This window comes from Sycon ciliatum, chromosome 1 (genome assembly GCF_964019385.1).
Source record: "Sycon ciliatum chromosome 1, ocSycCili1.1, whole genome shotgun sequence".
NCBI lineage: Eukaryota > Metazoa > Porifera > Calcarea > Leucosolenida > Sycettidae > Sycon > Sycon ciliatum.
Genome location: NC_088643.1, coordinates 47,277,590 through 47,300,486, shown reverse-complemented (window position 1 = coordinate 47,300,486; position 22,897 = coordinate 47,277,590). Strand labels below are relative to the sequence as shown.

General features: G+C 45.9%; 2 protein-coding genes and 1 long non-coding RNA gene across 3 annotated transcripts; 1 reads left to right on the top strand and 2 right to left on the bottom strand.

Moving 5' to 3' along the window:
* Nucleotides 1-4,023: 4,023 nt before the first annotated feature.
* On the bottom strand, nt 4,024-5,268 carry LOC135807015 (uncharacterized). The gene is made up of 2 exons (XR_010551413.1): nt 4,695-5,268; nt 4,024-4,296 (listed from the first exon to the last, which is right to left on the bottom strand). It is a non-coding gene; the product is annotated as an uncharacterized LOC135807015 (long non-coding RNA).
* A 255-nt stretch (nt 5,269-5,523) lies between these two features.
* On the top strand, nt 5,524-12,649 carry LOC135829487 (nicotinamide/nicotinic acid mononucleotide adenylyltransferase 1-like). Its single transcript, XM_065341895.1, has 9 exons — nt 5,524-5,697; nt 5,796-5,884; nt 6,873-6,940; nt 7,928-8,025; nt 9,434-9,507; nt 10,109-10,210; nt 10,522-10,580; nt 11,305-11,389; nt 11,873-12,649. The coding sequence occupies exons 1-9, from the start codon at nt 5,613-5,615 to the stop codon at nt 11,876-11,878; spliced, it is 666 nt and encodes a 221-aa protein (XP_065197967.1). The 5' UTR covers nt 5,524-5,612; the 3' UTR covers nt 11,879-12,649.
* LOC135829476 (sperm-associated antigen 6-like) lies at nt 12,046-21,472 on the bottom strand. Its single transcript, XM_065341886.1, has 14 exons — nt 21,141-21,472; nt 19,888-19,983; nt 18,971-19,137; nt 18,444-18,512; nt 17,460-17,574; nt 16,839-16,966; nt 16,297-16,374; nt 15,895-16,000; nt 15,630-15,697; nt 14,841-14,993; nt 14,110-14,304; nt 13,666-13,842; nt 13,255-13,340; nt 12,046-12,914 (listed from the first exon to the last, which is right to left on the bottom strand). Exons 1-14 carry the CDS (start codon nt 21,163-21,165, stop codon nt 12,839-12,841), a joined length of 1,539 nt encoding a protein of 512 aa, XP_065197958.1. The 5' UTR covers nt 21,166-21,472; the 3' UTR covers nt 12,046-12,838.
* Between the last annotated feature and the right edge of the window lie 1,425 nt (nt 21,473-22,897).

The following is a 22,897-nucleotide window of genomic DNA, read 5'->3' as shown; positions in this document are numbered from 1 at the left end:
AGTCAGCAGATACACCACAGAATCCGTCTTTAGCTGCAGCCTTTGCATGATGAGATTTGACTCATTTTTCTCTTCTTTGTTTTCTAATGCCTGGTCCACACTACCACTTGCTGCCGATTTTTGTATGGAATCGTACGAAAAATCCTCAGGATCGGCGCGAAAATTGCCTGGTGTGGACGGTGTTGTCGCTAGCCCTTTCCCAAAGGTGCTCGCCCTTTTTTGGCCCTTTTTGGCCCTTCTTGGAAAAGCCCGTTTCTTTCGCCCTTTATTGCGCTTTTTGGTGAATATCGCCCTTTTTCAGCTTTTTTAGCTGAAAAGTGCTAAAATCTGTTTGCTCATGCATGCGATCACAGTTTCCGAGTGCTCGATGGGCCTTGGCACGCCGCTTTTTTTTTGGTGGGGGTCAACAAGTTGGTGAAGCTTGTACACAATGCTGTAAAAAGTGGGTTTTTTGAACTTTACCTCCTGTTTTGCCTTTCGTGGACCCATAAATGAAAAAGTGCGTATTCATTTCTCAGCTTGGGTTCATATCTGAACATGTATCATGGCTATGCTTCACTGAAAAAAGAGCACTTTTTCAGCATATTTTGAGGGACGCGAAAAGCACTAAGTGCGAATTAAAAAAGCACCTTGGGAAAGGGCTAGGTGTCGCACATGTTTCCCACAAAATCTGTGTAGGTAGTAGTCCGAGTTACTGTCCGACCCAGTCGGCCGATTTCATGCCAGAGTCGGTGCCGGAGCATCGGCCCAGTGTGGACCAAGCATTATGCCTGGTCCACACTAGGCCGATTTTGCGGCCGACATGGGCTCGTAAGAAAAATCCTCAAGATCGGGGCGAAATCGGAGTTAAAATGTGCACACCTGATGAGCCGTCACGAACAATAATTATGGCAATTTTTTTGAAAATTGGGCCTAAAAAGCCATATTTTAACGCTACAGAATAATAAGAAAAGAATATGCATGTTGATGATACACCGCATTGTCGATGTAAAACATGGTAAAAAAAATCGAAAATTATTGGTGCGGCTTTGGCCGCACCTGCCGCACCGGTTCCAACGCCCCTGATGTAGATGTACAGTACATGCTATCAAGAGTACATAACCGGGTTATGTACTCTTGATGCTATCAAGATGTACTCTTGATCAGGGAGTCGTAAAATACCGACTCCCTGCTCTTGATGCTATGCTATGCTGCAAGTGTATACCGTACCTGTACATATCTCGGGCAGTATGTTTATCGGGCTGAACTTGACTTTAACATACAGAGTCAAAAGAATGAAGGGGGTATTTACTTCGGGCAGGTACTTATTTATGGACGTTTACGGTATGTTCATGGCGGCCATGACTAGAAAGTGGTTTCACCGCTTACTTGGAGTGTTGAGAAACACCAGCGCATTGTTCCCATGAGGCAGGATGGGATGCCGAGGCATCTTACACCGAGCCGGTCCATTCTTCCATGACTCATGATAGGTGTCACCCGACTGTAAAATACCTATCCGAACGTTCTGTGCAAGGAGGAAAGCAATACACAATGCCGCAACAATCAAGAGTCCATCAAGGTGGACTGAAAGTCACAACCCCTGGCAACAGAGTCTCACCCTGACTAACACGTTTGTGGACCTTCACGATACCCGAGATTCCGTGCTGCTTCAAGTATCACCCAAAACTGCCACCCTCCCGGGAGTGTCCTCATAAAGCCAGCATTATCCTATGGAGCCCCACCATTCTGAAGGGCGCTGCTAAATACACCAGGGCAAACTTCAAGGTTTCGTCTGAAAAAACCCGAAATCTTATCAATTAGGCCCCAATCTTCATTGTGACAGCTCGCTTATGCTTCCTGAGATCTCAATTATCACCTCACAAAGATTGAAAGTACATAATGCACTTTGCAATGGCACCTGTCAGATACTTTTATGTTTTATTACCTTACACACTCTCACGGTGTGACACATGATACTATTCTTGAATGTACTGCAATAGGTTTCTCTTGCTTTTGCTTTTTCTTGAGATCTCTCTCGTAGAGAACAATCATTGTTTCAACTTTCAAGTAATTGCCTGATATTGCCCTCTTGCTCTGTTATGTCAACTTCAGTATCACATATGCAGGTATGTTTACGTGACTATTGTAGCTTAGCTAGCCCTTACGTCGTTACCGCTGTATGCATATGCCCATGGTATCCAGCTTGCTGCCATGCCAGCCTTTGATGATGGCCGCTTTGCATGCAAGAAATCTTCCAGATCATCAGTTTTCACCGAAACCACCTCTACTCGACTAAACGAGAACAATAGCAGTAGGATATAATTTATTTATTACAATCATGTACACCCTGCCATGACTCTGTCACCTCATTCTGAAAGTACAAGCCCGAAGTCCAAAGCCAAGGTTCGTCTACTGATTTGAAGCAAGGAGCACAGAAATGACAATAATAATAATGACTGTTGGTAGTTTAGTTTGAAAATAAGTAGGGAACACAGAACATGAACCTGTGAACAGCGTAGATCTACTGCTGTTATGAACGTTACTTCCGTAGAGTCGAGTACCACGTGGACTGACTATGACTGTGTACCAAGAGTACATATGCATAACCCAGGTTATGTACTCTTGCTGTGTACCAGGGAGTCGTAAAATACGACTCCCTGCTGTATACTGTACATGTGTCAACTCAACGTCGCAACGTCGCGTCTCCAAGGCGTGCTCGTTTCCTGGGAAATAATTAAAGGGGAACTCCGGTCCAAAATCACCCCCATTTTTTATTGCGGAATCCATTAGAGTATGTCGTAAGTGGTAGAATGGCGAAAACCGGAAGCTTCTACGACAAGGATAACATACCTAAATTACCAATTGCAAATTTCCATATTTGGCACGAGGGGCCCCCTCCCACCCTGTGACGTAAAACGTTCTCAGCCCGGTCCACTCAGATGAAATTTTCAAATGAAGCAAGAATGAAAAGTCCTTGGCCATTGTTGAAGTGCTTGTTGTTCTGTGCCATGCCCGATTTATTGTCACGACTCGCTGCTGCGTCTCTGGATGCAACAATGTCACGAAGAAAGAGGCGCCTGCGGGCAGTCGTAGCATGGCTTTCCTCTGGCTGACGCGAACCTGACGACAGCTTGGCTATGGAGAGTATGTTGGAAGGATTTTTCTCCGACGAAAAATAATCGTGTCTGCACTGAGCATTTCACTGAGATGTGTTATGAAAGAGATTTCCAACAAGAGTTTGCACAAAGCATTGGTGGCTATAAGCAGAAGCAGCAGCGACGCTTGAAGCCAGGGTCTCTGCCATCCTGAACTAACTGCGGTGCATGTCATACTAATAGTTAGTAGCTCCTCTACCTCTGCTGCCGGCAAAAGCAGACCATCTTCGATTTACTTCCATGAACGTGAGCACGATGAGGTAAGTGAACGGCATGATTTTGTGCCGTCCAGAACGTAGCTCTAAACGACTACAAAGTACAGTCCTACTCAAAATCCTAGTCAGTGAAGTCGAGAATTGATGTAATGTACATGGAACGTTATCATGTGTGTTATTTCGGTTCTCTTTATCTGTAAGTTTCCATTGCGTTACTTTCCGGTTGCAGCTACACTGCCACAAATACAAGGTACAGTATGATTTGTAGTCTGGAAATTTTCCATGCTGTCATACTGAAGTGGGCACCAAAACGTGTCCACTTTTCGTACAATGGCATGAGAGCATGGGTACAGTCGGCATGTCTGTCCCACAATGCCAATATAGGGAGAGCGCACGCCAAAACCAAGGAGGGTGTGCTCAGGTACAGACTGGAATACACCAAGAGCACAAAGTGGCCAAGAAGCTGCACGACAATGTCCTGCAACTTCTTGAAGGACCTGTTGAACGATGTGCATACAACCATTCTCGGCATTCGCAACGGCACCGGCACAACCCCATGCTCCCGAACACAGTACAGTCTTGTGCCATTGTATCTGTCAACTTTACCAGATTGTTCATGCAGCTGCATTGGCTGCATGCGCCCACCCGAAAACACAAATATTGCCCGAGTCAAGAATAGTTATAAATCGTGTCTGTCAACTGTTTTCTACATTCTGCATGCACATGTACCAATGATTATGTGAACGTCAACCAGGCCAAGAAGCATTATCATCATCATCATCATGTCCAACTGCTTCCTCAAAGCCCCAGTGCGCATCTGCATTGGCTTCTGGTACAGCTGCTTTATCTTCGATACCACGCAAGACGGTATCACACGCCGCTGCTTGCGTCCAAAGTATCCATGGGTGAACCATGTGTATTGTCTATACGCCACATGTCTCCAAATCCTGCACAAAACAGTTGGAGAGATGTAGATACACATACCACGAGTGTCTTCATGATTGTGTAAAAGTAAATAGTTTCAGTGTAAATAGCTTCGGATTCGAATTAATATTTCTATGGGCTACTATACTAAAGACACTTTGGCCTTTTTTCAAATTTACATCACTTTTACACACAGTTGAAACACTTACAGTGCTAGGAATAGTATGAATGAAAGACATCGTGTACCAGTATAATTATATTGCATTATTGGCATGGGTGCAATAGAACTTCATGATTGTGTGATGGAAGTTGGTGAATTTGAATACTGTACACAAAATCATTGCACAACACTTCCCATCTACTACGGTACATGAAACATGGAAAGAAAGGAAATAATGAAACCGATTCAGTGAATCCTCACCTGTTTGACCACGGTCCACACCTTGCCCGAAATTCTTCGAAGGAAAGCAATGCCACCTCGAGCACTGATTTTTGCAGGCAAACAACAGCAAACTCTGCTGAGTGCTGCATGACGCACTGCAGCCCTTCCTGCTCGCCGCGTTTACTGAAAGCTGCAGGAACCTCCCAGCAACAAGTCGACTCGACCTCGCTCCACATCATGCTGCATTGTCCGCAACGGCATGAAGCAGTGCTTCTCACGCGAGCACTTGCAACCAAAGCGGTCTCTTCACGTTCATCTGTTTCGTAGTCTCAGAAATATTACTTGTACTAAAGTTGTAGACAGTTTCGCAGACGCTGATGCGCGCTTCGGCTCGAACCTAAAAGGCCACGGTGTTGTTGAATCCGAAGTGGCGTCCACCTCCACACCTCCCGTGGTCTCCTCTTCCTCCAACATGATGATCGAATGAATACTAGTACAAGGGTTATTGATTGAAGAAAAAACAGTGAATACCTTTTTCAAAATTTCTGCAGGTCTACCATTTGAATAAAAAAATTTGGAGGTCACTGAGAACGTTTTACGTCACAGGGTGGGCGGGGGCCCCCTCGTGCCAAATATGGAAAATCGCAATTGGTAATTTAGGTATGTTATCCTTGTCGTAGAAGCTTCTGGTTTTCGCCATTCTACCACTCACGACATACTCTAATGGATTCCGCAATAAAAAATGGGGGTGATTTTGGACCGGAGTTCCCCTTTAATTACTACGCGTACAGTCGACGTGACGTGTAGAATCTACCAGCTAGCTGTGTTCTTGCTTTCACGATGATTATAAAAAAGAAAATTTCGGACAACAATTTCAAAGGAAGTGGAGGTTTTATCTGGTGATCGCAGTAGTACATGACTGTGTAGTCGTTGTTTTCTACTAGCAGGTAGTTTGAAATGGCAACTTCCTCTCGTGCAAAGGTCTGCCTCGTAGCATGCGGCTCGTTTAATCCTATTACAAACATGCACCTGCGTTTGTTTGGTGAGCCACTTCGTCCCTGAGCCATTGAAATGTTTCGGGAATTATCACTGAACACCCACCTTTGGCTTTGTGTTCCCATTGGGTCTCTGTGCATGAAGAGTTGGCGAAGGACACTTTGCACCAGACTGGTCGCTTTGAGGTTGTGGGAGGCATAGTATCACCTGTGAATGACGCCTATGGGAAAAAGGTGGGTTTGCCCATTGTGAAGACGAAACGTAACTTTCTACTGGTACACATGTATATTTTTGCCAAGACTTCACACATTTGGCACACTAATAACACGGAGCATCTATTTTGAGTAGCACTTCCGGACGATGATAAATTTGCAGTCGCCCACCCTGCCAAAAAATTTCAAAGCCAACCTTCGCATGCCCACATGCATGTTTGCGGCATGCATGCACATTCACACACGCGCACACACCACACACACACACACACACACACACACACACACACACACACACACACACACACACACACCATTTGACGCCCATCGCCGGAGGCGATCATAGCGATGCTACAGCAGATTCCATAGCAACGTGTGCTGGGATTGCACCATTCAACAGCTTGCAAGACCGCCACTATTCAGCTTGGTCTACACCACACAGCTATGAAGTGGCTTTTTCTGGCCAGTGAATCCGTAATCCCTACACACACGCACACACACACACACACACACACACACACACACACACACACACACACACACACACACACACACACACACACACACACACACATGTAGTGATGCTTTATTCACTCACCTTACTTAGTATACACATTACCCGTATGGGGTTCTCCACACATCCAGAGTGCATGACCTGGTGACCCTAACTGGATCTACCTGGTGCCCCTAATGGCCTGGTCACCTTGCCTCTCTGGCATGCATTGATATCTTGCTGTTCATCTTTAGTTTCATGGTTTTTTGTCTAAACGACACACACTCACACACACACACACACACACACACACACACACACACTCACACACACACACACTCACACACACACTCACACACACACACACACACACTCACACACACACACACCCACACACACACAGAGTACATGACATGTGCGCAATGAAGCAGTGCGGGTCGCTGGAATTAAATAATATTATTTTTAGAGACGAAGCAGCAACCACACTTTCTGTGCACGTACATGCGGTTGTGCTAGGGACTAATAAGCGGTGAGCATCGGCTGAAGATGTGCAAGTTAGCAACTGCATCATCAGATTGGATAAGGTGAGTGAGTTTTCATGAGCATTTCATCATGATGTCTTCAGCGCATGTAGACCCTGTAAATGCAGCACTTTGAGTCCATGCAATTCGTCTATCTTCGTACCGGCTGAAATCAAAATCCACTCGTACCTGGAAATTTGTTCAAATAGGGTGAACGCTGATTTCATCATAGCAACGAGACCACTGAGTCGATAATTGTGGGAGGTTGAATTACTGTAGTAGTTTTCTTGTTTTGTGTGCTGAAATCAATTTAGAATGATCCTGCGAGTACATGACGTACAGTCCATTTCAAAACTATAGACGCGTACCTAGGCAAAAACTGTTATGCCAGCATCTATACCACATAAAATCTGTGATCACTTTGTGCATAAATTTTTCCAAATTGGGCGTCTGTTATCCAATCGTTTAGAAACTATAATTATGAGAGTAATTGTGGAGCGGACCTGAGAAATATTCCGAAAACTATTCTCAAAAAGTTCCAGCCAAAACCCTACGCGTCTATAGTTTTGAAATGGACTGTAGTACACTGTATTATCTTGATTACAGTCTATTTTGTCCGAACAGGCAGATTGCGTCCACTATGGTAACATGTTTGCAGCACTTCCAACAGAGTGTGACATCCTTGCGTGCACGACGAAATTAGGGAGAGCTATAACCGTTTGCTTGAGCCTACGCAAAGAGCCTTTCCTTCAACGGCAATCTCATTTCGACTGGAGCCTTTTCTCCCTACTGCGTGTCGCGAGGACATTATTTTCTCTTTTTTTTTAAGGCATACCATTTTTCAGTCAGGACTGGGATTGCAGACCTTGCTGTGGGATACGTGTGTGTGTGTGTGAAGCTGTGTCAGTGTGTGGCAGATTGTGCTTTTTACGATGTGTGTGTGTGTGTGTGTGTGTGTGTGTGTGTGTGTGTGTGTGTGTGTGTGTGTGTGTGTGTGTGGTGTGTGTGTGTGTGCGTGTGTGTGTGTGGTGCGTACTCCTTGCCGTGCAGGGTTGTGGACTGGGAAGTTGAGCAGAAAGCCTGGACCCCCACAAGAAAGACAATGGAGCATTATGAGAACACGTTGAACAGCCAGGCGGGTTCAACTGGTAATAAATGGTTTGTTCGGTGCAACATTTCCTATAGGTTTCAAGAACTGGACTCTCATAAATTCAGTCCTAATCGTACAGTAGTACTTCGAAGTAGCATTTGCCTATTGTTCCTCTTATCACCTGGAAAGGATGGTTTTCTTCATCCCTGGTCTTGAGAGGGCTTGCGGATTTGTTCTTCGAATGAACACTGTGTGTCCAACAGAATTATTCATCCTTCAGCACAGCACCATGTTTCAAGGGCAGCAGCAGCAGCTGGGCAATGGTTGTTGCAATCAACTCTTGGACTGTTTCGATGTGTAGCACCTCCTGTTTAGGACTGGTTTCGCATGGCAGCATCTCAGTCCTCTGTACGGTAGTAGGAGCACGGTGGCCAGACTACTCTCTACTTCATCCCCGACATGTAGGCAATTTGCCGGGAAAAATGAACAAAATGAACAGTTGAGATGCCGATAAGCGCCAAATCTGAGAAAATCAGATTTTTCAGCTCAGTGTTATCAAAAGGCCTAGGGGCACCAACAGGCAAAATTTCACATTCAAAATCTGACAAGAACCATTTCAAACCTGGAACCCAAATATGGATGTAGATACAACCCGCACATCAGGCAACCCTGTTGCCTGATGATTGCGAGAGCATGAAACTTGAAGTAGCAGCAAACAAGCCTTGATTGTCCTTGTTGTTTTGTTGAGACAACCCGCACATAAAATGAATCCTTTTAACGTCCGCGCCCGCGTACCTTTTTGCCTCCGACCGGAAAAAACCCAAGAAAGTAGTAGTACCAATAATATGCGAAGTTGTAAATACATGTGGTTTGGGTCATCCTAATAAAGTTATTATTATTATTATTATTATTATTATAGTTTCACAGTGTGCCGATCATGACCTTAAACTTATAATCTTGCCTCCCGGGCATGCCTTTGTCTTGTGTTCTTTTTCTTTTTTTGTTGGCTTTTAAATATCGTACGTTGTGTGTCCTAGTAAAAATCCAGATGTAATGAATTCATGACATGCTAACTCCATGCTATGTACCTGTTTTGTTGGATTCATCAGGCATGTGCTCCAATGTACCATCAAAGAGTGTTGTTCTATGCCTGCAAGTGCCGTTAGACCCAGAAATATTGTATATATCACATGCTTTACTGGTCAAAATGTTTGATTGGGGTTTCCAGTTTTTGGAATGGGCTTTTGTTTTTTTTCCGCCCTCCCGCGTACCTTTTCGCGAAAAAAAAGGACGTTAAACAATGAATTAACAAAGGGTGGCCTTATGCGAAAAGTGATGAAATGGATTTATCGGGTTTGGCATTCCAGCTCTTCAAATACAAGGCCAGTTTGGGTGTGTTCGGGCCTAGAAATCTCGACATTTTGACCTCGCCTTACTAATCGTTGTATGCCTTGTTTTGGCTGCAGTGTCACTGAAGCTGCTGTGTGGTGGTGATCTTCTAGAGTCGTTTGCCGTGCCGGACTTGTGGGCTGTAGATGATGTAAGCCACTTGTTACGTTAGTGTCATGCATTGAGCTACTGCATGCAGTCGGTGATATCACACATTTTCCGATGAAATTTGTAATCAAGAGAAGAAACACAAGAGACCGAGTTATGCAGCAACTATCCACGACTGTATCAAGATGATAAGCGGTCAGAAAGTGCAATAATAGGGCACAAAACTCAACTCGTTCTCTTGTGTTTCTTACATTTATTACTGGCTCAGTATCCGAGTTTAAAAATGTTAATCCCTTGTAATTGGTTGAAGAGGCAAGGGCAACAATGGCAAAGTCCTTGTCTTGGTTTCTGACCATATCCTGTATTTAAATAAACTCATGACAAGCCGAACATTTGTGTTGCCTTAGGTAGGCCCTTATTCCTCTCAGCCTTCAAGTTCAAGCTCAGAATCTGGGTGATAACAAGCACCCAGGGGGGTGTCCTTTGCAGGGATGCTTTGGGAGTGGCAGTGTGCCTTGGGGTCTCTGGCAAACCTGCTGTGCCAGGTCACTGCCACTGTGCTCACCCCGGCACTCACACAATTTATCTTGTTGTTATTGTTGTCGTCGTTGTCGCCGTCGTTGTTGCTTTCCCGGTGTGCTCAGATGGACAAGTTGACCGGTCATTTTGGACTAGTCGTGGTCACGCGTGCTGGCTCGAATCCTGAGAAATTCATCCATGAATCCGATGCTCTGTACAAGAATCGGGTAAGCGGATTGCAATGCTGGAAGGCGTAATGTTGTAGTGCTGTTGCTGATAGCTGTGCAATGTGACTACTATCTTGTTGGTGGTCATTGTTGGGCAGATCTTGTCCTAGTACGTGCCTGACAATCCGCTGCTAGTATTTCTGTTCTTTTACCAACTCAGCAATGTGGCAGAAGTTGTGCCGTAGAATGTTTTGGTCTTGCACTTTCTTCTCGCACTAACCTGGGGCCTGAGCTTGGTGTTGCTGATCTATGCCAGTAATCCATTGTCTTGAGTGGTCTACATTTATGTGCTTGCTCTGCTTGACATTCAGTCTAATATCATGATTGCACGCGAGTGGATTTCGAACGAGATCAGCTCTACAGAAATCCGGTGAGTTTGATGGTCGTTAAGTCGAAGTAGTTCTCCGTCCTGGGTGCAGCACCAAGGGACGGAACTAGAGAGGTTCTGGAAAACGAAAATTCGAACGAAGTTTCGCGACAGTCCTTGCGAAAGTGTGTACGAATTTTCGCACGAACTTTGCGTTCTGCACATTTCGTAGTTTGCACGGACCAAGTGCACGTACGCCATGACCCGATCTCACGGAATTTCCTACGAAAGTTCATTTCGCGTTCCCTGCAAGTTTCGCGTCCAAAGTTGCGAAAGTTCGTGCGAAGTTTCGCTCTTCATGGCGTAGAGCGAAAGTTTGTACACATTTTCGTTTTGTAGAACCTCTCTACTGCCCTCATGTATTCGATGTTTGGAAGCTATGGACTTTGGAAAAATTAAAATTTCCAATCGAATATCCGTTACATCCCTAGTATTTTTTAAACTATATCTGCCCTCCAATACACCACACATATATCTGCCCTCCATCATTTATCACACTTGTGGCTGTGCAAACCTGTTTTCATTGTACATTTTTGAAATGGCAGCTGTACTGACCTTACCTTGACATTGCACTACCTTCGCGATGTTCATGGGTTTGCCGTTTCCATACAGAACAATTATAACTACTTGTTTGGTGGGGGTGGGGGTTAGGCACTATTGCAACAATGGTCTTTTAGGCATAATATTCTCTGGAGGCTTTTACGAATTTTCTTTTTTGTCTTGACAGCCGCGCTATTCGACGCCAGAGCAGCGTCCGCTACCTCATCCCGGACCCAGTTCTGGAGTACATCAAAGCTAACGATCTTTACCAAGTAAGGAGCTCTCTGTAATGATGATGTTGATGACCTCAGGGCTGTGACTGCACCCTGTGTTCATGGCTGGTGAGTTCAGTCGGCTCGCGAGAAGTCGTGAACTATAAGTATCCTCTTTTTTCCGCCCGGCGCTTTTCACTGCCATGCCCGAGATCTTGTCTTGTTGTGGCGGTGTTCAGATGGCCGTACATAAGTCGGGGAGTACAAAAGATGCACTCTCTGGTTTTAATTAAGAGTGCTGACTGAATGTGCAGTGTTTTGTTTGGCTGGGGTGGCAATTAACCAATCTATTAGCCATGCGGATGATTGTAAGATCCGCGCGCAGCTTGCACTATGAGAGCTGGTTCTTTCGAAGTGTGGGAGGTTGTACATTCAAGTTGCAGTGTTGACTCTGTGTGCACTTGAAGTCCATAAACTGGCACAGTGGTATCCTGAGCATGGACTGTGTGCATGTGTGCTGTGGATGCTTCCTCTCCCTGGCAGGTATGATGAGATGGCACACGTCCTGTTCCGAATGACTGGTGTGATGTTCGTCACAATTGCTACCGTATTCAGTATACCCCTAGAGACAACAACTCTATTTTAGTATTTTTTTTGGTGAAGATTTCGCCAGAGACCCTTTCTGCACGGCTTCACATTGCAAGGACCTTCCATACTTGAGTATGCTGCAAGTTAGCTTCCATTTCTGAGGCATTCCTGTATAGCATGGTTGCCCGTATCATCATTATTGTATGTACAGAAAGAAACTGCAGGGCTGGTGAGTGCCCTAGCGAAATTACCATTGGCATGACTGCATAAAAAAAACATGACAGCTATTGATACAACACACCCTATGCACTCCTATTTGAATTATTCATTGTACTGTTTTAGTGCTAGCATTGAACACACTTTCTACATACTTGCAACAATATAGTGCTTTCGAAACTTCCATTATCGCTACTAGTACAGTACCAGAATCATGGCATATGAATTTACATGTGCTGCAAACCTATGATGATGTGCTGTTGATGTGCTGCTGGTGAGCGAGATCACTGTGGCCAAGCATCACAACTCTGAACATATGCTATGAGAAGCAATGTACATGACTGCTTGTACTAGAAATGGCCCGTATTGTATTGGCACATCATTACACAATTCATCACGAGTACATGCATTGCATAGTGAACAAGACGGCATCAAGATTCTTCAGTTCTTTGCTGGCGTCGACTGGTCAGGACCTAAACTTGATTATATACTTTCCGGTTGACCGCTTGGCCTTGATATGTGACTAAGGAGAGGTGTTGCGGTTGAGCATGATGATGGACGGTGTCTGATGGGTGAATGTGTAGCTGCTGCTGCTGGTGCTGCTGTTTTCATTGTTGTCGATGTTGTTGTTGTCGTTGCTGTTGTCGTTGCTGTTGTTGTCGTTGTCGTTGTTGTAATACCTGCCATCGTTGAGGCATCGTTGATCTAGGACCGTGCTCTCTCGGGTTGGAAGTGTTCGACACGTTCGAGAATTGAGTCTGCGTAGGAAGGTGAGTAGAATCTGTAGTTGACCGGGCAAATGGAAGCGGCAAAGACAGAGGGAGAGGGGCAAGGAAAATTGAAATCCGCCATCACATGCTATCCAGTGTATCTTACCGCAGATCGTATTCGGAAAGCAAGCAAACAAGATCACCACAACCTAGTCCAGCAGACTGAGATCTTCAACACCTACTAGTCACTAAGTGCTTCACATTCAAGAGAGGGAGTTGGCGTTTTACGGTTTGAGTAAGTCTGAGTATCCATGTTCATGCTTGATAGACAGGACTGTGCAATAGCAGTTGTCTGTCTGATATCACAGTGTGTCATCCTCTGCGACATCGCTCGCAAGTACATGTACTTACTGGACTATGTCTGGCGGGTAGCAAGCTTTGATCTGATGCACAGCTGTCTCGGTGATACTGCCCGGTGTGCACACGATTGAGTTGACCTGTTGGCATACATATGTGCACATACACATGCACATACATATTCACACACACACACACACACGCACGCACACACACACACACACACACACACACACACATGCGCGCGCGCGCAAGCACACAAACATACTCACGTCAGACCAAAGAGATAGAGTCTGGATGGAGAGCAGTGTGAGATACAGCTGCCGCTGAGCAAAACCAAAACAAATCATGCGCTGCCCTCTGTGGTGTCTTGCTTGTGCGCATGCAGCCACCTTGTAATGCCGCTACAAATTAGTACCATACTGTACGGGAACCACATCAGTGACTTAGATTACTTGCACTTACTTTTCTGAGACCTCCCGTGGAGATGAACATCTTCCTTGCGGAGGGATTCTTCGGTAGGACTTTACTAAACTGCACGACGACATGCTCAAGGATGTGAGGTGGAGCTTTCGCCAGCAATGCCAGTAGCGCTTGCAGTTCGGTGCACTTGCTCAGAATCTGCTTGAGAGCAGACTCGGCCTGTGTGCGTGTGTGTGTACATGTGTATGTGTGTGCACGTGTGTTCAGCATGGGATGCAGAATGGCAGATAAATGTGAGAATGTACCCGGAGCAAGAAGAGCATTCAAGACGAATAAACATGACGGGAAATTTCTGGACTTACAAGCTCAACAACTGTATGATTTATCATGACCATTGTAGAATAGATGTGCATTACTCATACGTTCCTATTTTGTTATTTGGCAATGCGCACTGGGCTTGTAGATGTGATAGTGCCACCACTGTACCTTTGACTTGACATCTGGCGGGCTTGCGTCGTTGACGGCGAGATTGACCAAGTGGGTAAGATTATCACCACCCGCTACGGAGTTTGTGTGATCTGTCGAGTGCCGGCCAATCTGACCCAGTGCCCATGCCGTCGAGCCAGCCACCTCAGGATGGCTCTCCACTTGCATCAGGGTCATCTGCAGCTGGAGAGGTGCCTGGACAAGGACACAAGGAAAGGAAGAAATTGAAGAAATTAAATTAATCGAAAGAAAGGAGAGACAAGACTTGAAGTGGATTACACATAAATTCAGTGTACAATGGTCACTTTGCAAGTCCATCCCAGCACTATCCCACCTTGCTGACAATAGTATTACGTAGCGGCCTTGCATATTGCTCACAGTTCATACTTGAGCAACTGGTAGTTTTGAGGACATAGCATGTACTTGTGTTTTTTTTGTTTCATGATGCTTGTAGCAAGCAAGCAGCGTGTTTCACAATGCCGGTAATGGTTAACTTCGGCGCTGTTGCTGCTGGTACTGTTAACCACCCAATCGTGATTCGTGCCACTATATTTTCGTGAGTTCTCGAAACCAGCGAGTTTACGATGGAAAATATTCACAGAGCACTGTGGCCACACACACTGTTGAAGTTTGATTTTGCCCTATGGGTAACATTCGTGTTATGCTCGTCTCGCAAAAAAATAGCCAAAATTCGTACACAGCGAACCTTAGACAGTTTACAGTAAAGCTACCTTGCTTTTGATGACTGCCGACGCCAGCTCTTCACTCATTGAGCTGATGTAGCCGATGGCCTGTATGGCTGGTAGCTGCGCCTCTTTGCCACTCCTGCCCATGTAGTCGACCAGTCCACCCAGGGCTCCGGTGTTCACAACCAGCTGTGCTAACTGTCGGCACAAAAAGAAAAGAAAGAAAAAGGCCAGAACGCCACTGACAACAAGCAGGATATGACATGGAGTCCCACCTTCACTAACGTTATCCTGACTGTGGAATGCTGTCAGAGCAGGCATTTTCTTGTTTCCTTGGTAAATCCTTGCAAGTACATGTATTCTACTTTCGTTAATCCGGAAGCAGCACGTGTTTCGGAGTGAAGTAACGTGACCAACAGCCTCTGAAACATTCAATTATTTTTGTCGGCGTCAAAGTCATCTTTCCAACACCTTCATAACCAAAGGCCTCCACTGCAATTGCAATTGCAATTAAATTATTCTCCAAATTTACGTCAAAGTCACTGAAATTGATGAAAATATAGTTTTACCCTACGTAAGTTCAATCGTCTGGCCAAAGTATTCCAAGGACAGTTGAAAGCCATGCTTCCCACATTCTATACAGTATTGCAAGACAGTGAGGCCGGGATGAGAGCAACTTTGCAGGTGCACGGTCTCGTGCAAATAGCTCGAATGCCATCCTTTGCCTAGTATAGCTATCAATTTATCAAGCGAGGACTGCACGTCAAATATTAAACTGCAAGAGGAAACGCCTTCACTTTTCATTTGCGTGACAGTGCCTGGTGTTGGACTTACATCAAACGAATGCTTGACGACTTCTCGGATTAGAATGACAACATTGCGCTGTACATTGTCATCTGGATCTGCAGGACATGAAGGAAACCACACGGACAATCACAGTACCGTGCTCACAATGCTCATTACCAAAGTACCTCAACTGATTATGTAATCGCAGAACCTCTATAGGAGACCATGTAGATTCAGAAAAGGCCTCAGTACTGACAGTAGCACCCAATCAGTCCATCCGTGCATGCTGTTGTCCATTGGTTCATCAACTTACGCCTTAGGTCTTTCAGCACGCCCGGAAACGCATCACCCTCCACCACCAGCTCAGCCAGGTCAACGTTGTGCTTCGCAATTTGACTCAATGCTCCAAGAGTAATTCTCTGCAAAGATAGGTGTCGAGGCGTACACAAACACACACACACACTCACACGCACACGCACGCACACACAAACACACACACTCACACACACACACACACACACACACACAAACACACACACACACACACACCCGGCACTGCTTTCTACAATGCACGGTACTCTAGTGTTAATTGTTGCTACACAACGTGAACAGGTTCAATGTATAAGCATGCGCACATATGACAGTACTGTTTACAGGGACGAGTCTTCAACAAAGCAACAGACAATCAACAGTTCTACTCCAACATTCTCTGTACCTTCAGTCTTCCATCCGTCGAGTGCAGAGCCTTGCAGAGGTTTTGAATTGCTCCCGAAGCAGCCACCATCTGCGTCAGCTGTGCAGAAGATGGCAATGGATTGGGCAATACAGACAGACAGGCTCAAGCAGGATACTGGGTCAAGATGATACAGCATTTCTCAAACGTTCAAAGCCATCCTTTCCAAGTTGCCCAGCAAGATTGTGATCGGAGCTCAGACATAATAACAGTATATGTACAATGTAGTACACAAAGTCACTATGAAGCTCGTCTCTGTACATGTACAGGCACTGTGTGAAGTAGAGTGTAGAGCCACGGTTACACTCAACGTGACGGTGGTCTTACTGATGCAGTGTGCTCTGTACATGACTGTACAGGCACTGCATGAAGTACAGCAAAGGGTCATGGCTATGGTCATGGCTATGGTCATGGCTATACTCAGCATGGTCTTACTGATGCAGTGTGCTCTGTACATGTACAGGTACAATGGCACGAAGTAGAGCAAAGAGTCACGGTTACACTCAGCATCACAGTGGTCTTACTGATGCAGTGTGCTTGCAGATCTCACTGAGAGCCGACACGGCTGTTCGTCGCACTGGCATGTCGGCTTCGTTCACGCACAGCACAATGGTGGGAACGGCGCCTGAGTCCACCACGGCCATTGCCAGATCTGCACGGTGAATCACAATTATTAGGAAAACACACCATAGTTGACCGCAAGTCCTGCACATCCTCCAATACACCCTGTATCACCCGAAGCAGTATTGCATTACCACTGGGTCAGTGACCATGGTGACTCCATCAGTGAAAAGCTACATGGACGTATGTCCTCCCTCTCTATCCTGTTACAACCCAGGGCCGCCGGAACCGGAACCGGTCCGGTTGGTCAGGTTATCACCGGACCAACATTTTAGCCACCAACACAATCTGGAGGTCATGTATACTCGCCATTTCGTACACGAAGTGTGAAAGGCACTGAAACTCAGTGACCAGACCAATCAAAAACTGCTTCCGGCGGTCCTGCTTGAACCGTGAATATACTATGGCATAATCCTTACTTGGGATTGACAAAGTGACTGAGGTGATACCTCAACTGTGGAGCCAAAACATGAGGAGTCCGCCGTGGCCTGCGTTTCAAAAGGAATGCTGCTTTCTGGACTTACCATCATTCTGCTTGGCTATCACGCCAAGCGTCCATAGTGCAGATTCCTTCACGGCTGGATCAAACGTTTCCAGGCAGGCTTGAAGACCTTCCAGGCCACCTACATCGACGACAGCCTGCTCGTGTGGGACCATAGCAGCAGATACAGAGAATGAAGTCTATCAACAGCCAGTGTCGACTTGCGCATTTTGCAAGCAGCTCGCTCCCAACAAGCTAGCACCTTGGCGATGGCTACACTAGTGAACAAAGTGCGTTATCGTATAGCCACATGGGTCGGGTGGAGCCGGCCCAGCTAAACCTTGCAATATTCTGGCCGGTTTCCTTTTACTCCTCAGTCATCCAAATATTGACACTTACTGGGATTCTTCTGACATTATCATGTAAGCGAGGCAAATACCCTCAAAAGGCATGATTTGGCTTAATTTTTTTCAAAAATATCCCAGGGAGGTGATGTCAGGTCCCCTGAATCCAGCTCTACAATGCGGCCCTTTGGGCGAAGTCAGACCAATCGGAAATGGCTTCCGACGCTCGTGAGCCATTATCTTCTACCTTCTATGTCTGGCAAGTAAACCAATAACTTGTGAAGGACAGTGGTTTTACACACTGACTCGGACGGGATACTGAAGACCAGCCAGACTGGAATCCTCTGAAAATACATATAATATGGGCACCGCAGTTTGCATTCACCTATATGGGTGGGAATAAGAACATGCAAGACTAGATTGGTTTACGCTACATTGTCAGGCGCATGGCATCACTGCACCCGCACACCCGAGTACATGTACACCCGAGTACATGTACACCCGAGTACATGTACACCTGGCAGATCCTCATCCACATAGACAGGCAGCTCCAACTATTCATGTATTGCATGATACACATTCAAATTGTGCAAACATTCATACAATGAGATTCCATTGCAATACAGAGAATTTATCAAGCTGCAAATAGAACGGTTCAAGTTCTGCTGGGTGTCTGTGTTTACCTGCGCAAGTTCCGGAGAATGTTTGGCCACTGCACGCAGTATCAACGCTGCTGACTTCTTGTAGAATTTCTGTATGCAAGCAGGAGAGAGAAATAGAAGACGCATCCATGCAATAGAATCAATACAATCCGGCAATACACATGATGACTGTTCGACTGAGCATACCCATGAGAACACACTCTATCTGATTCAGCTAAACAAATCATTTTCTATGATTCACTTTGTAACTGTACAATGAAGTGTTTCCTAGGTTGCTGCTCAGAGTTTGGTGTAGCTGCTTGACAATAGTAAAGTTGTTCACGGTTTGCACATGATATAAGTGTGTGTGTGTGGAGAGATGTACCGCAGTGTTAATTTGCTGCATTCTATCAGCGTGCCCGACTACCTGGCCAATGGTTTTCTATGCATTCTGGCCATTCAGTCTGCATCTAATATTCTATGCATTCTGGCCATTCGGTCTGCATCTCGTAGCACTTCATGTACAAGTAGCATGCACCTGACACCCGGTTTCACACAGACAGACTTACATTCTGATTCTGCATGGAGTAAATTACGTGTGGCAGTATGTCGCCCTGGACTATTGCCTCGGCCAGATCGGAGGAAGAGTTAGCCAGGCGGCCGATTGCCAGCGCGGCCGATTGCTGAATGCCTACGACCCTGTCCAGCAGCAGTGGACGCAGATGCTGTAGAACATCTGTGTGGTGAGCATGGTAAGAACATAAGTGGGCACGAATCGAAGATTAGTTCCTTTCCTTACTGTATAGAGGCTATAAGAATGATGTCATGACGGCGAGTCAGCGGAACCGCTTATGGGCGCTATGTATGCAGCGTGAGTCGCTAGTGCATCGTCGTATCGCGACTTTGCCAAGGCATCTCAATTGACGATGTAATTGCACACTACAATATTGGATAGGTCATTGCCTGTTTTGCATGTCAGCTCACAGCTCCAGCGGTGGAAAGTGAAATGCGATCTCATGAATAGACCTGAATCGCATTCACAGCACAGCTCAGTGTCACAGTGGTAGCGCCGGGGCTTCACAAGCTCATGCAGGTCAGTGTTGCATTCATACAAGTACTTCGAAGTAGCTGGTTGGATTTCACATGCCACCATGCAGTGTAGTCAGATGGCGAGCCCGGTAGTACCTCTCAGTGGACATAAGTACATGTATAACTAGTGCATCATGACACGCTTTGTTATAACATGCCAGGTGCCGTAGAATTCCATGCTAAAGCTGTGCTTTATTATGCTACTAAGTTATGATGCAACATAGCTAGGTGGCCCGGGTAGGCACAGCTTGCAGTACTGACACACAATCACCAACTATGGAGAAATTTTGGGAGGACACTATTGCAGGTCTTTGAATATTTTTTTAACCCGGGTGCCTGAGAACCGCTCTTCAACAAGCACCTGGTGCACATGCAGTACTAAGTAGGTAGTTCTTGCCTGATTCTCTGAGGATGGCTGCATTCTGAGGGCGCGACGACAGCTCGGCAACTGTCTGAACGAATTCACTCCTCGCCTTCTGGTAGTCGTCGAAAACTGCATTAGTAGAGCAGCAGTGTGATGCCCACACCCACACACCCACACACACACACATACACACACATACACATGGCATAGTACTTTGAAGAAGAGTGCTCACTGATGAAGCTCCAAGGGCACACCTCATGGTTTGCGACTCAGAACACAATTGTTGCAAGGTCTAAGATTGTGCTGATGGTGTATCGAATCCGAGCAAGCCGGGCCTGGCATCAGTCCTACAAGATATGCTACTCATTGTAGTGTTCTAAGAATTAGCCCAGAAGTCCAAGAAGTCTTCGGCTGCAGCCATGCCTCGCAGATGAACACAGTTCATGCACTGCCTAACTGGCAATGGCAGCATGTTTCACATAGCCTACATGTATGTAAGTGTATGGGCCCTGTAGTCTTATGGTGCCTCTCCAGGCATAGGTGCAGCAAAGCAGGCAGTACAGCGTCGTAATTTTTTCTTTTCGTCTGGCACGGAGTTCTCGCATTGGGTACATTTACGCATACCGTACTCGCGCGACTAGTGCCCCTGGGGCGCTATTTTTTCAATGTCCATCACAGATGGGACTCTATTCAAGAGAGGGCACTATTTTTTCAATGCTGCTACATTTGCGTCATCCGGCATAAAAACAAAGGAAAAGTAGAGCCTAATGTTTACTGTAAACTATCCCAACTAAACACAAACGGCAACAAGAACTGCCATTTTGATCATGAACCCACCAGTGCAATAGCGTGGACAAGAACATGATAGCAAAGAACACCAAACCTGCATATGCCTTTGCTAATTCGAGATAGGGCACTATTCAAGAGAGGGCTCTAATCGCGCGAGTACGGTAATATCCTATTAGGCTAACAAGTAACATGGTTGGGTTGGCCAAACAAACAGCGATGCCATCATGTAATGACTGGGTACCCGGGTGCGTGTGTGTAGTGCTACATGTACATGTACCGGTATGTGCGCGTGTGCTGTTCATCATTTCAGTGTACACGTAGGTAGCTGAGCTGAGGTGCACAGGGCGAAACCGTGACCATTACTACATTTTACTTTCAAGCCAGTCGGTCAGAGAAACAATTGGTAATCGAGTGTATTCAATCATACTCCTCTCCGTCGGACATAGCTACATGTAACGTTAGTTTGTAGTGGCTTTCTCTCCACCTGTAGTACATACCTGCTTGGATTTGACGTGAGCTCATCGCTGCAGTCGATGATGGTATGCCTTATTACCAGTTGGAGACAACCACCCAACCGTTTCAGTGACTCCTACCTTCACCCGCAAGCAAACCCGTACCTCGTCCCTCCGTTCAGCCGCACACAGCGACAGTGATGGTGGCAGCGGCCTGGCTGAGGATTGCCTCAGTCAAACGGTGAGTCTTGTACTATGTATATCGCCTAGAAGCCAATTTCTAGCCTAGAAGCCAATTTCTATCATTTGCAGTACCGTCCAGCCCCCTAACTCACATCCTTCGAAGGTTACTCTTTCTGCTTCGCTGCCTCTGTCGAGTTGAGCTGAGTATTCAACTGATATGAGTCTTGTCATTGCTGATGACGTGATGTACTGAGCTGAGATAGGCAGGTGCCGTACTCGATCGACGCCGGCGTGCTTGCACGCATCGTGTCTTGAATGAAATCGCTGCTACTGTCCCCATGACGACGGTTGACTTGGATATGATCCGACTGTGCCTAGCATGTCGCTGCGCCGTGCATGATTGTGCAATCAGTTACTTCACTGCACTCAGTCTTCAGACTGTACACAGACTGTCACTTGTCAGTGGCACTGGAGATTGGATAACGACACTCCTTCAGGAGAAAACAAAAATGTCGCTATACTCGATCTGTCACTAAACTCGATCTTCACATTTAGTGTGCAATATGTACATGTACAATGCCATGGTATCAAAATGACAGAAAGATCTTGCATGCATAGTTCAAGCCCAAAGGCAAAGTCATGCATAGCAACTACACCGCTGCACTACGGCTGCAATGTGCAGTGACCAGCACGCGGCGACGGTGACCCAGAGGTCCGGGCATGTGACACAGACATGTCCCATGCATGCCACTCCGCCTGATACAATACTGAGGAAAGTCGTTATATTCGATGCATTTTCAGGTCTTCGGGCACCAAAAAGTGTCAGTAAATTCAATCCGGTGTCGTTATTCCCGATCTATAACGTACAGAACAGAAAGGACTTGCTAAACGACTTGGGCAGCAGAATTTTGTCGCTAAACTCGATTTGTCGTTATATCCAATGTCCACTGTACTACTAGCACTACCAAGAGGGGGATTATGGACTCTTGGTACTACAGTCAGTATGCCATGTAGATCTACTACTACCAGTACATGTACAAGTCATGCAGGTGTAGAACGTCAGTACCGTCGGTCATATCAGTGTCGTGCTATCGCATGAGCTCAGATTGTAAAGTAACTGGTGGTGTTAGTGGATATTATAGCGTATCTTGTAGCTCTTTTTAAAAACAAACGGCGAGGAGACAATAATTTGATAACCGCAATCAATAAGACAAGCTGAATCGCGATTTTGTGTAAGACAAGCTGAATCAACATTTGTGTATAGTTTATTCAGAATGGATGCAGTGAATGGGATTTTCGGTCTTCGACTACTTTCTGGTGAGCTGATCTACTCACCTCCCACCGCTTAAGGAGCTGCATCTGCGCCTTGATCCTTGAAGGGTGGTGGCGTTCCTACGGATGCGAAAAACTCGGTTTCCAGCCGAGTCTCACGCGAACCGTGAATTTTTTTAATTATTCGGAATAAAGTATACACAAGTGTCGATTCAGCTTGTCTTATTGACTGTAGCTCTTCGGTCCTCTTTTCTTCTTATCAACATTACAAACATGTACCGGTATCTGTACCTTCATGTACATGTGATAATCCAAGGTTGGTGCCAACAGCACCAGGCAGTGGATTG

Excerpts from the sequence above, each read along its gene's own strand:
- LOC135829476 (XM_065341886.1), bottom strand. The coding sequence starts at position 21,165 with ATGAGCTCACGTCAAATCCAAGCAG. Across the intron at positions 19,984-21,140 it reads CTCACGTCAAATCCAAGCAG|TTTTCGACGACTACCAGAAG; the intron begins GTATGTACTACA and ends CTACTAATGCAG. Across the intron at positions 17,575-18,443 it reads ATTCTCCGGAACTTGCGCAG|GCTGTCGTCGATGTAGGTGG; the intron begins GTAAACACAGAC and ends CCACACGAGCAG.
- LOC135829487 (XM_065341895.1), top strand. The coding sequence starts at position 5,613 with ATGGCAACTTCCTCTCGTGCAAAGGTCTGCCTCGTAGCATGCGGCTCG. Across the intron at positions 6,941-7,927 it reads GCATCATCAGATTGGATAAG|GGTTGTGGACTGGGAAGTTG; the intron begins GTGAGTGAGTTT and ends CTTGCCGTGCAG. Across the intron at positions 10,211-10,521 it reads ATGCTCTGTACAAGAATCGG|TCTAATATCATGATTGCACG; the intron begins GTAAGCGGATTG and ends CTTGACATTCAG.